The 12,625-nt window shown below is 33.3% G+C and overlaps 1 protein-coding gene across 2 annotated transcripts in view; it reads left to right on the forward strand.

The window, feature by feature from the left end:
- Positions 1–12,625, forward strand: part of GRID2 (glutamate ionotropic receptor delta type subunit 2) — a gene marked incomplete at its 3' end in the record, with an annotated part of 1,219,813 nt that overhangs the window by 929,165 nt on the left and 278,023 nt on the right. For both annotated transcript variants that reach the window (XM_081131278.1, XM_081131277.1), the window contains exon 11: positions 1,938–2,250. In XM_081131278.1, the coding sequence (XP_080987404.1) occupies positions 1,938–2,250 (313 nt within the window). The remainder of the gene's footprint in view (positions 1–1,937; positions 2,251–12,625) is intronic.

Raw genomic sequence — 12,625 nt, forward strand, 5'->3', positions numbered from 1 at the left:
AAAAATTTATTTTGTCATACTGCAGGTACCTATTATGGTAAGCAGTATATGACAATTCCATTCATAATCATTTGGATGTAAAACATTTAATTATTTATCAGCAATGTATTTATGAATATTTATAAGTACTCAGCCAACATGTTGTCAGTAAATATCTCCTTAGGTGGAATTTTCTGAATTTAGTTGACTCATAAAATGTTTTGGGTCACAGTACGTCAATTAGTAGATTACTGATCCATAGTAATATCCTGAAAAAGTAAATGTACCTTCTGAGAGCCTAATTGACTCTTGGAGGGTTATTTATTCCCCACTAGGGTTAAAATAAATGAGTTCGCTCACATTAGTCATACTAAACATAGTTACATTTATTTCATAAATAGATAAACTGAAGCTCAGAAAAGATAGAACTGGAGAGCTAAGGATCCAGGTTAGCTTTTCAATCTGAAAAGACCCAATTCCTAATATGTAGCTATAAAAAGTAAATACATGAGTTTGAAAGCGGTAATAATTATTTCTCTGATAGTTCATTTTCATATAGTAATTATTAAGTTTAATACTTCCCTGTTACTTCTAAACTCATGGTACTTACATTAATATGGCTTTGTTGCACTGTAAATAGTACAGTTCTTAAAAGCAACATTTCAGACAATTATACTTAAGCCAGTTACCTTAATTACCTACAATATCGTCATTTGGAAAATGAATGATTTCTTGCAATATGGTAAAGTGTTATTAGCACAGGCTTTGGAATAAGAAAAGCATAGCTTTAATATGATTTCTATACTTATTAACTGTGAGAACTGAATAAGTATGTATATATGTAAATATATACACACACAAATATTAAATTTAGCTAGAATATTTTTGTGACCATTTCTTTAGAGATTAGATTTATCTAAGTTGGTTTAGCATTATACTAGGCATGTATTTTCTATTTGTTTTTGTCCCCCAAAGCTATAATATCAGTTTCTGTATTGTTTCATAAAATAATAATAAAGAAAAATAATGAAAATGTTCAACAAATAATTTACTGTTGTTTGCATTTGTCTGGAAGGAGTTTCCCACAGCTTTAATCACAGCTACAGATCATTATTTTAAAGAAGATGCCATCTTTTATATATTTAGATATGTTTCTCATGTCATAGAATTTAAATTTGAAGTCATTTTTTTAGTGTTCTCACTGCTATTCTGCTATGCACTTTAAACAAATAAAATAGCATATGCTGTAGTTCTAAAGGTTATCACTCAATCTAAGGAGACACAAACTGAGAAGAAAAGTTGTAACTCCAAGAAGAATTATCTGTCTTCTTAATCTTTAACTATTCTTTAAAATGTTTCTGAGATTTATACAATATAATCATGGTAGAGACTTCTGATATATGACATATCAGTGCTATGTGAAAGCTCTAACAAACTAATATGTTTAGAGGTCAGTAATATAAATTTCCATACAAAGAAATCTAAAAAAGGGTGAAATGCTATGTTGAGTTTTTAAAATAAACTACCAATAATTTACGTGTTAAGGACATATTGGATATCTCAGGAGCATTTTCTCAAGAAGAATATTTTAGAATAAGTTTTGCCTTTGCTACTGTGTTAATGAAGACTTTGATAAAATGACTCTAGGAAAAAAGATAATTTCCTTCAGGTATTATCTGTTTCTAAAATATTCTTCACTGATTTCACATGCTTATTTCACTGATAATATGAACAAGGTAATTTGTCTGACTGGTGGGGCATGGTTGACAGTAAGAAATGCAAAATTCACACATAGCTCTCCTATGAGAAGTTTCTGCAGTGTTTTTCGGTTTATATAAAAAAGACTTAAGATGTTGCCTGAGGCATCGATTGTTTTTTCCCTCAAGGCGAGCCAAAGTGCCACAAATCAAATTGTTTTTCACACTGTTAAGGTATCCTTTTCTGTTTCAATTTCTCAGAGAGCCGACATAGGAATTTCTGCTTTAACCATCACCCCGGACCGTGAAAATGTGGTGGACTTTACAACACGCTACATGGACTACTCTGTGGGAGTCCTGCTGCGAAGGGCTGAGAAGACAGTGGATATGTTCGCCTGTCTTGCACCATTCGATCTCTCTCTATGGGCTTGCATTGCCGGCACAGTCCTTCTTGTGGGTCTCCTGGTCTACCTTTTGAATTGGCTTAATCCCCCACGATTACAAATGGGATCAATGAGTTCTACTACTCTCTACAACTCCATGTGGTTTGTGTATGGATCCTTTGTACAGCAAGGTAAGGAGAAAAAATACATTTTCATACGAAAAAGGAAGGTGATGTTTCAATTGCCATGATTTCAGTGAAGAAAGTGATGTATCTGTATCTGACATCAGTAAGTGTTCAAAAGGGTCTTCACAGCAATGCTTAGAACAGAGCATTTCCTACCTTTTCCTAGTGGATCTCAAACATAGCAGGTTTTCAATAAAAAAATGGTTCATTATCTTTTGATGTTAAGTTCAATACCATCAACAAAGCCAAAAATGAATGTCAGAGGTAAGACAGAATTAACTGTTTTAAGAGCTGTTGAGGAAGAAGATTGGGAAAAGGAGACATAGATGGTTAGGGTAAAATTTAATATGAAGAAGTGAGAGAAAAATTAGCATAAACTATGCAAAATAGAGCTGGTAAAGGTGAGTTTGAAGATACATTTGTTATTATAAAAAGTTTGAGCTTGATCTTTAGGGAAATGATCTGCTATTTAAAGGTATTAAATAAGAAAAAAACATGTTCAAATTTGTACTACAGAAATATTTTTATCATAATAGATTGAAAAGGGCGATGTGGAAGTGAGTCAAATTTTAAGAGTATCATAATAACTAAGTAAAGAGTTTATGTGGCTTCCACAAATGCAAGGTAACATTGGGAATCAAGAGAAGAGTACTGATAAGTTGGAATCAATAGAACTTGATTAATTATATAGTGGTATGGTGATGATGCTGAAGGAAGAAAATGAGGCAGTTTTATCCTAAGGTTCTTGATTGGGAAATTAGTGTATTAGATGTTAACATCTTTTACTGATATAATAAAAAAAACAGAAAGAGCAAGTGTGATGGGGAAGATGATACATTCATTTTGGTGCATGTTGAGTTTGAGGTATCTGTGAAACATCCAAGGAGATATTTCTAATGCTTGTTAGTGGTTTGATATATTTTTCAGAAGCACATGAGAGACATCTGAGCTAAATATATATTTAGAAGATATTAGCATGTAGGAGATAATTGAAGCCATAGAAGTAAGATCTAACAGAGTATTTGTTCTAAACTGCATACTCCTAATTGAGGACCACTGGCCAAGAGAGGGCCTAAGACAGGGCCCTAAGGAAAGGAATGGGTAGAGGAGCTTTCAATGGTAACTGATAGGGGTGATGAGAAAGATACAAGTTATATATAACATGCAGTGGAATACATACCAAATAAAACCAGTATTTAAAGATGGAGGGTTTGGGCATCTGTGTTAAACATTTTGAATAATCACGTAGAAAGGTGTTCATTGGATTTAGCAATAAGCTTGTTATTGATAGTGTTCCAGTGACTATAGCTACATAACAAATGCCTCCAAAGCCTACCAGTTCTGTGGGTCATAAGTTTAGACAAGATATAGTGATGATGTCTTGTCTTTACTCAATGATGTCTGAGGTCTCAGCTAGACAACTCAGTCTGGAGGCTAAACTCATGGCTGGTAGTTGATGCTGGCTGATGGCTGGTAGCCTCAGTTTTCTTTCATGCCCTCTCTTTATGGGATAGTTTGGTCTTTCTCACAACATGATGGGTGATTTCTTCCAAAAGGAGAGAAAAGAGTCAATGAAACAGGAGAATTTTGTGGTTCATGTTTGGGATCACAAACCTGTATGATGGTGTAAGTTCCTCTTGCAGGGAACATCCTGGTTGTGCCCACCTCATAGCTCTGTTATGAGAATTAAAATGGTTAAAAACCATGAATTTATTAGATAAAATAGCTTATATACATGTCACATAAGTGTTTACTAAATAAATCAAAAATAAAAAGAAATGTGCCTAACAAGGCAAATGGTTTTAGGCTATTGGTGAGATAATGGTAGATTCTGGGGTACATGGAGCAATAAAAAAAAAAATAGAAAGATCAATAATGACAATGAAGTAGAGAGTAATTCTGGAAAGTGACAGAATAGTATTGAGAGAGAATAGAGTTCTTGATGAGGCTAAAGAACAACAGTGGAAAAACTAGTGTGAGAGAGTTTGAAGTTTGTATTTATAAAATGGGGCTAACTGAGACTAAAATTTTTGAAATAGGACAGTAGAGGACAACTTTTAGGTGTGTGTGTGGATTCCTGAAGTTAAGAGTTGGTGACGGACTCGAAAGCTGATCAAGAAACTGAGAGCCCAGAGGATTAGATGGAACATCTGTAATGATGTCATCTTGAACTGGAGAGGAAGAAAATGAGTCATGTGCCAAAGTCGTCAATAAATGAGGGTCAAGAATTAAGATGTTGATAGATATGTGCATTGACTAGAAATAGAAGGTGGTATAACTAGATGTGATTAACCTTTGTTTCCATCTTACTATTTCCCCTTCCATCCAATTTTTCTGTATATGGTTTTAATTATCACAAATATGCAGACAATCCCCAAATCCACATCACAGCCTTGAATTTTAGCTGTGAATCTTAACTGCTCACTAGACCACTCTCTGGATATGCCAGAGGCATCACAAATTTCAACATACCAAAAATGGAATTATCTTGCAATTTTAACCTTTGTAGCCTCTCATATTCTCTATTCCAGTTGAGGCATTACCGATCACTCAAACATACAGGTTCAAAACTCTGAAAACAGTTTTGATTTCTTCTTTTTCTTTCTGTAGTTTGTATTGAACCATAATCAAGTCCTGGAAATTTTATCTCCTAAATATTTCCAGAAGTAGAAATCTTCTCTCACCTAGAGGCATAAGGCCTAGATTGCTCCCTAGATGAGGCCAGCTTCATTTCTCATCGGAAATATAGGAATCTCCTAACAGGTCTTTTACAATTTTGTTCCCTGAAAATATATGCTCCACCTACTGGCGTATATACCCAAGTTACCAGTCTCATAGAGAGAGCTTACTACGTAATTCCCATTCTTCAAATATTTTCTCAGCTCCCCAACGCCTGCAGTTTAGAAGTATGAGTTATTCAGAGCATGAACAATGTTCTACCATGTAGCTCTTGCCCAGTGCTCAATTCTAATCTATCACTCATGTCTCACATTTTGTTGTCCAGCTATTCCAAACTGCTTTGTCCCTTGAACAAAAGACAAGACTGTGTAATTCCTATCTGCTTTGGTTCTGTTCCTTCCAATTCCTGAAATGCCTTTATTACCTGCTTAATCTATATCCTCACACTCTGCTTTCATATGGCAAATTCTTATGCATCCTCTAATTCTTGTTTTGGTCCCAGCCAGTTGGCTCAGTTGGTTAGAGTGCCATTTCATACACCAAAAGGTTGTGGGCTCAATTCCCAGTCAGGACACATACTTAGGTTGTGGGTTTGATCCCCAGTTGGGGTGCGTTTCGGAGACAACCAATCAATGTTTCTCTCTCTCTTCTCTCTCTCTAAAAAATCAGTGGATGACCTAAAACTCACTAAACCAAACAAGAAGTTATTTAGGATGTCTCTACTGGTATAGTTTACCAAGTAACTAAGATGAGAAACATAAATAAGGTCTCTGTTTAGGTGACGCCTTATTTTTGAGGATATTGATATGCTTATGGATTTGCCTTCTGAATTTTGCTTCCAGGTGGCCAAATTTTAGGAAGTTTTGGAGCACACACAAAGCAGAAGGACAAATAAAATTACCCATATGGTTAGCATTGTTTTCTGGTTCTGTAAAGATGCAGCAGATATCAAAAGTTATAGATATGTGAAGCACTTTTCTTTCCCAACTGTGCCCTTAAATGAGTTGTACAGCCTATAGGTTAATTGTACATTTGTAAAAATGACAATTTTTGAAGATCCCTTAAATTTTTGATTTTTGAAGATCCCTTAAAAATCATAATGACAGATAATGCTGAATTGCACATGATTACTTCACCTTTGAAATGCTGCTATTCTTTCACTAGCTAACAATGAAAAGGTGAATTTATTAAAAAATACCGAAAGTATCTTTACACTTGATTAAAAATAAATTAAGACAAGGCTCATAAACCCTAAGGAAAAGAGAATCAATCGGTGATAGTGTCCATACACAGGCAATGAAATTGGAATTGCTAATAATTTCCAATAAAAAAATAACCTTTTAATAAGAGATACAGCTGTTGTTACAAAATTGCAATCTTCCTTGAGCCACTAGACCACATTGAATAGGGATGAAGAGGCATTTCATGTGTTATTAGATAGATTTCTGAAAAAAAGAGTTCAGGGACAGCTGAAAGTAGAAGAATGTTAAACATATTTGAGTTGTTTACTAATTCTGTTTTTTTTAAAAAAAAAATCTGTCACTTCAAAGCATTTCGGAAAACAACTCAGGGAATCCAACTGTGCAAAAGCAGTATGGTCCATTATTGAGATAAACTTAGTACATCTGTTTGGCTGGAACATTAGAGCTTGTGAATTAGGTAGTTAAATGCATGAATGAGAGACCAATTTGATGCAAGTTATATTGTCATTTTGCATCTTCCCTTATCTCCATGCCTACATGCACCTCTCTGCAATAAACATACTTTTAAAAAATCTTCAGTTTGATTTTTGAAGATCCCTTTTATTTAGTTAATGGGCAGTGACTCTTAATAACATCTGGGCCATGGAGGGCTTCTATGGCTTATTCACACATGTGGTGTAATTTTCAAGGGAATTTCAGACTTTACCTCAGATGGCTTTGTCTGATTCCATAGAGTATAAATATTTATAGTCATGTAAAATATTTGGAGCTCTCACGTATGTTTACTTACCAGCAAGCATTTATTTATTAAGTATCAGCTCTATGCCAGGAACAAGAAGAGCAAAAAGAAAACAAGGAATCACTACATTAACTGGTTTAATAAATATTTCTTGGCTGTACTATGTGCTATGCCCAACCTAGATGTTCTTAATATGGTCATAAATAATAAAATCTTGCAGGATTGTTCATATCCATGTAAGTGGGCCATAGCCAGATTGAAAGCAAATAAACCACTTCTGATGAGAGGAACAGACAGAATTATTAGAAAGAGTAAAAAAGGAAAATTCCTTTGATAGCTTTCTTAAAGATCAAATCAGTCCACAGATGCTAGTAACGGATGGAACAAAAGACCTTTAGGGATGATAGCAGATAACTTGATGTCTGCAACAAGAGTTAACACAAGAGACAACCCACTGGCTTTGAGATCCCAGGACAATTTTTGGAAGAAAATGAAGAGCTCTTCCCACTACCAGATGGATTACACCATTACAGAGAATCTCAACTTTCTCATTTCCACAAAAAGAAGAGTTAGACATTCTCTATTGCATTAAGCATCAGAAGAGATTGTTGATGAGAGAGCATCTCTTTAAAACTTTGCATAGGAGATTAACTAAAAAAGAAATCCATTTCAATAGTGTAGATATCAAATACAGGAAGTTCACCAAGGTCCTAGTCACAAAAACTCTAAGGATTCAAGCCTTGAAATGCCTTCACTAAAATTATTCCTTTGTAATGTTAATCTGATATTTCACATTAAATTTGAATATAACAAAAGTGATATTGGCTAGTTCTGTTGTTTACTGACCCTAATGAACATAGGGAAAATGAGAGAGAGACAGGTTAACTGGACTACAGAGATAAGTTTCCTTCTATGTACTTTTCTTATAGATATTAACTCAAAAAGGCTCTCAGTAATTTTTATTTAGGGTTGAACAACATCTCTGTTGTTGCTAATTATGATTGGCAGTCCTTAACGAAGAGAGCGCCAAGCACTCTGAGTGCTGTCACATCCACTTGAGAATTTCCCCCTGCTGATTTTAAACATGACAAGGTGTTCATTTTCTTTCTTTTTATCACCATAATCCTTCACCACTAAAGAAAAAAAAAAGTTGAACTTTTAAGCTTTCAGACACTGTTCAAACTCTATTATTATGGGTATCGGGAGCGAGTAATTTGTGTGACTAGAAAACATGCCATGATGCTAAGATGTGAATCCATTAGCTCACATTCCCGATGAAATGTAATGAACTCCTAAGCAATTATTCTATGAACTATATGCACGCTAAGTGCCCTGAATTTCACTGATTTCAATACCAACTCTTCACAATTTGAATCAGAAAATTTTTTCTCATGCTAAACTGGACTTTTGAAGAATTAAAAGTAATCAAAGAACATTCATATTTCTGCTTATAAAATACTTATTTTAAAAAGTAACTGATATAAACAACATTTTATAGACTACTCTGAATTACTTATTAATATATACCATAATTAAAAGCATTATTTTAGTGTTTAACAAAGGCATTAACAAAAATCAAAAGTTGATTTTAAGATATTCTAAGTTGATTTTTCTTTTTCCCCAAAGTACTGTAAGAAAAATTATTTTTAAAAATATAAATTTAAATGATGGAAAAAGGCAGATAACATAGGTCCTTTAAAATAGCATTGATATTATACCGTAGTACTCAATATTTTTATAGTACCGTATCGCAGTACCCCTCTGCTTAAGTAATAAGAATAGGGACAGACACCACCAAAGATAAATTTATTCTAAAGATGATTTAGGATTGATCAAAATTAATGTATTGCAATCAAGGGACTGCAGGTGATAGTAGAGACCATCAGTTTACAATACAAATTTGGAAATTCAATTTTTGTTTGACCAGGACCCATGTTTCTCCGTCACCTGTGAATCTGTAGTTAGAAGTTTAATATGATAGTTCTATTTCTAAAAGTATGGACAACTGACCACAGTTTTCAATCAACCTGTTTTGTAGGAACCAATCTTTCTACCTAGTGACAACGGAAGAAATGAATTGTCCAGTAAACTTATATTTGTTCTTTGCTTCCTGAGCCATAAAATAAAGTGTCAGAATATTTATAAATTTTCTTTTAGCTATAAGATTGTGTGATTCTATAATGTAAATATCTAAACACTGTTTTATTTATTTTTATTTTTTAAAATTTTTATTTATTGATTTGAGAGAGAAACATCGATTTATTGTTCCATTTATTTATGCATTCATCGGTTGATTTTTGTACGTGCCCTGATGGGGGATCGAACCTGCAACCTTGGCATATCAGGACAACACTCTAACCAACTTAGCTACCTGGCAAGAGCTAAACAACTATTTTAACATCTTTGTGTTTCCTTGAGAAATAGTTCAGTTTTAAATATAGTAATCTACCAATTACTTGCTATGTGGTATTAGACAACTTTCTTAGTCTCTAGGTGCTTCAGTTTCCCAGATAATAATTATATATTTCATCCAGTATTTGAAAAATTAGGAGTTCACAGATATAAAACTCTTAAAACTGTGTGAATGATACAAAATAGGCACTCAACATGATAATTGTTATTTCCTCACTGTTTTTGCAGGCCACAGTAAGAAATGGAATCAGCCACATTGTTTAATGCTATATTTTCATTATCTCACTGAATATAAGCATTATTTTAGGGAAGCGTATTGTAATTAGGCATAAGGAAATGTATTAGGAAAACTAATCTAGCTAATGAAAATGTTTATAGTAAAAAACATATGCTAACAAATTTGTAATAGCTTTGTTATTCAACTAGATATGAAAAACTATAAGAACATGTTTCCCTATGTAAGCACATCATCACCATACAGGATTTGTAATAAACTATATATAGCACGGCATTGCCAAAGACGCAACCAATTAATGAACCCAAATTCAGTCAAATTATACATTTTGTATGAGGATGCTCCTAATTTATATATTAAGTTCTTTGGGTCTCTGTTTGCCTTATTTGAAAAAATGTCTATTTAGATTCTCTGCCCAATTTTTAACTGATTTTGGGTTGTTGTTTTTTGTATTGAGTTGTAGGAGTACTTTATAGATTTTCAATATTAACCCCTTATCTGATATGTGATTTGCAAATATTTTTTCCCATTCAGTAGATGAACTTTTTATTTTGTTGATTTGTTGTTGTTGTTGCTTTGCAGAAGTTTTTTGTTTTCTGGGGTTTTTTTAATATTCTTTGTTATTTTGTATTAGTTTCAGGTGTACAGCATAGTGATTAGACCATCATATACTTTACAAAGTGATCCCTCTGGTACATCAAGTACCCATCTGACACCATATATAGTTATTACAATATTATATTCCCTATACTGTACTTTACACCCCCATAACTGTTTTATAACTACCAATTTGTACCTCTTAACCCCTCCACTTTTTTCACCCAGTCCCTTAACGCCCCCTTCCCTCTGGCAGCCATCAGTCTGTTCTCTGTGCAGAAGCTTTTTTAGTTGGATATAGTCTCATTTGTTTATTTTTGCTTTTGTTGCTTTTGCTTTAGGTGTCAAATCCAAAAAATAACTTCCAATACTGATGTCTAGGTGCTTTATGTTTTCTTTTAGGAGCTTTATATTATATTCAAGTCTTTAATCCATTTAAGTTCATTTTTGTGTATGGTATAAGATAGGTTTTCAATTTCATTCTTTGGTAATGCCAATAATTATTTGGTAGTTGAATATATAAATAAAACTAAAAGCAATCTTTTCTATTATATAAATATAACTTATGTTAAATACTATGCTAATTTTTTTATTTCATTGATAGAATGCTTTTTAAACTTAAGAGAATTGCTGAACTATGGTTTTATTGTTAACACACATGTAATACTTGTATTGTAAATACATTTGAAATATAATGCACAGGAAAGTTACAAATAATATAGTTTAGCATATGATCCCATTTTTTTATATTATTGCAACACTGGAATGTATAACATCAGATATAAGGTTAATATTAAGATGAAAAAAATAGCTCAATAATCAACAAAATTTGTGATGTTGATATGAGGAAATCAAAGCACATGATAGTATTCTGAGTTAAACTGGAAGAATATGCCAGTACAGTATTCAAAAAGTTGATTTTAAATTAAAACCACTTTTGCCCTGGCTGGTGTGTCTCAGTTGGTTGGGAAACATCCCATGCACCTAAAGGTTGTTGGTTCGATTCCCAGTCAGGGGCACATGCCAGGGTTGCAGGCTGGATCCCTGGTAGGGGGTGTGCAGGAGTCAGCTTATTGATGTGTCACTTTCCCATTGATGTTTCTCTCTCTCCCTCCCTCTCTTTCTCCCTTCCTCTCTCTGTAAAATTTATTTTTAAAAAAAATATTTAATAAAATTAAAACCATCTTTGGTATTATTTGATCAATATTATTTTAAAAATTGTATTATAGTATTAAAATTATTGAAAAGAAATAGAAGACATTTGGATTTCTTCCAAAAATTATTTTAATACAGCTTTGCAGAGAAAAATTACCAAGTTTCTAAAGCAGCAATCATCTGTTGCCTGCAAAAGAATTTTTTGAGATGTCTATATTTTAAACTGAGGATGTCCTAAATTTTTGTCCCTTAAATTTTAAAATAGTATGACTTCTTTATGTAATTAAGTTATCTGCAAAGTCATGAAGAATATTTGATGGCATTCTATTCTAACTTAGATCCTTTTTAATATCATGATGGTCTCTTCTTTCTAAATATAAAAGTAATTTCACTGTATCAGCAGAGACTGTCTGCAAGCACCATATTTCTGTACTATTTTTATGCTATTCAAAGAGTTAAGTCACTTAGTCTTCAGTCCTCTGCTTTACATCACCACCCAAGGAGTGTTATAATCCTCTAGAAATGCATTGCCTGGAGTGTGGCACTGCTTAATAAATCACTCCATCTTATTTATCTTTCTCTTGACATATATCTAGCAGCAGGAACCATTATCCCGTGACAATGTTAAGTTCTATTGACATTTTCTCTTAATTAACTACACCACTGGCTACAAATTTTACATTGGGAATAAACTTCCTTTATTTAATGCTCTCTTGAACACAGGAGAGTGTTAGGTCTGTCATGCATTCATTGTCATAACAGATACTGAAATAAGTGAAATGTCATCGTTACTTTTCCAGAAAACCAGTCTATTCTGCTGAGAAAACAACAAACAAAATTTGTCTTTAGAATTACAGTACATTATTATTTTTTCATTAGACAAATGACTAATTAGACATACTCCTTTTTTTCATTAGACGTCTTAAGGAAAATAAAAGAGCTCCACTCTACATGTTTCAATTCCTCTGTGATACATAGTCCTTCAGCCAACTGAGTGTCTTTTGTGTACACCTTTGTAAACTGATAGAAACATTTCTTTTCAGATTAAACATGTTTTAAAACTATTTTGTGTCCAAATTCAACATCATTAATTTATTCAACATTTATTGAATGCCTATAATGTGACAGGCATCATTCAAGCTCCCGGGGATATACCTGCATGAGAAAAACAAATATAAGCCCTCATGCAGCTTATATTTAAGCGAGTGAAAGAAAGACATGGATCAAACAATAAGCATGGTAAATAAATAAATTACATTGTATATCAGAATTCAAATACCATAGAAAGAGTAGGTCAGAGTGAGAAGAATTTCAAGTATATGCGGAAGAGCTGAAATTTTCAATGGGCTGATAGCCGTGGCC

This window comes from Miniopterus schreibersii (assembly GCF_964146895.1).
Source record: "Miniopterus schreibersii genome assembly, chromosome: 1".
NCBI lineage: Eukaryota > Metazoa > Chordata > Mammalia > Chiroptera > Miniopteridae > Miniopterus > Miniopterus schreibersii.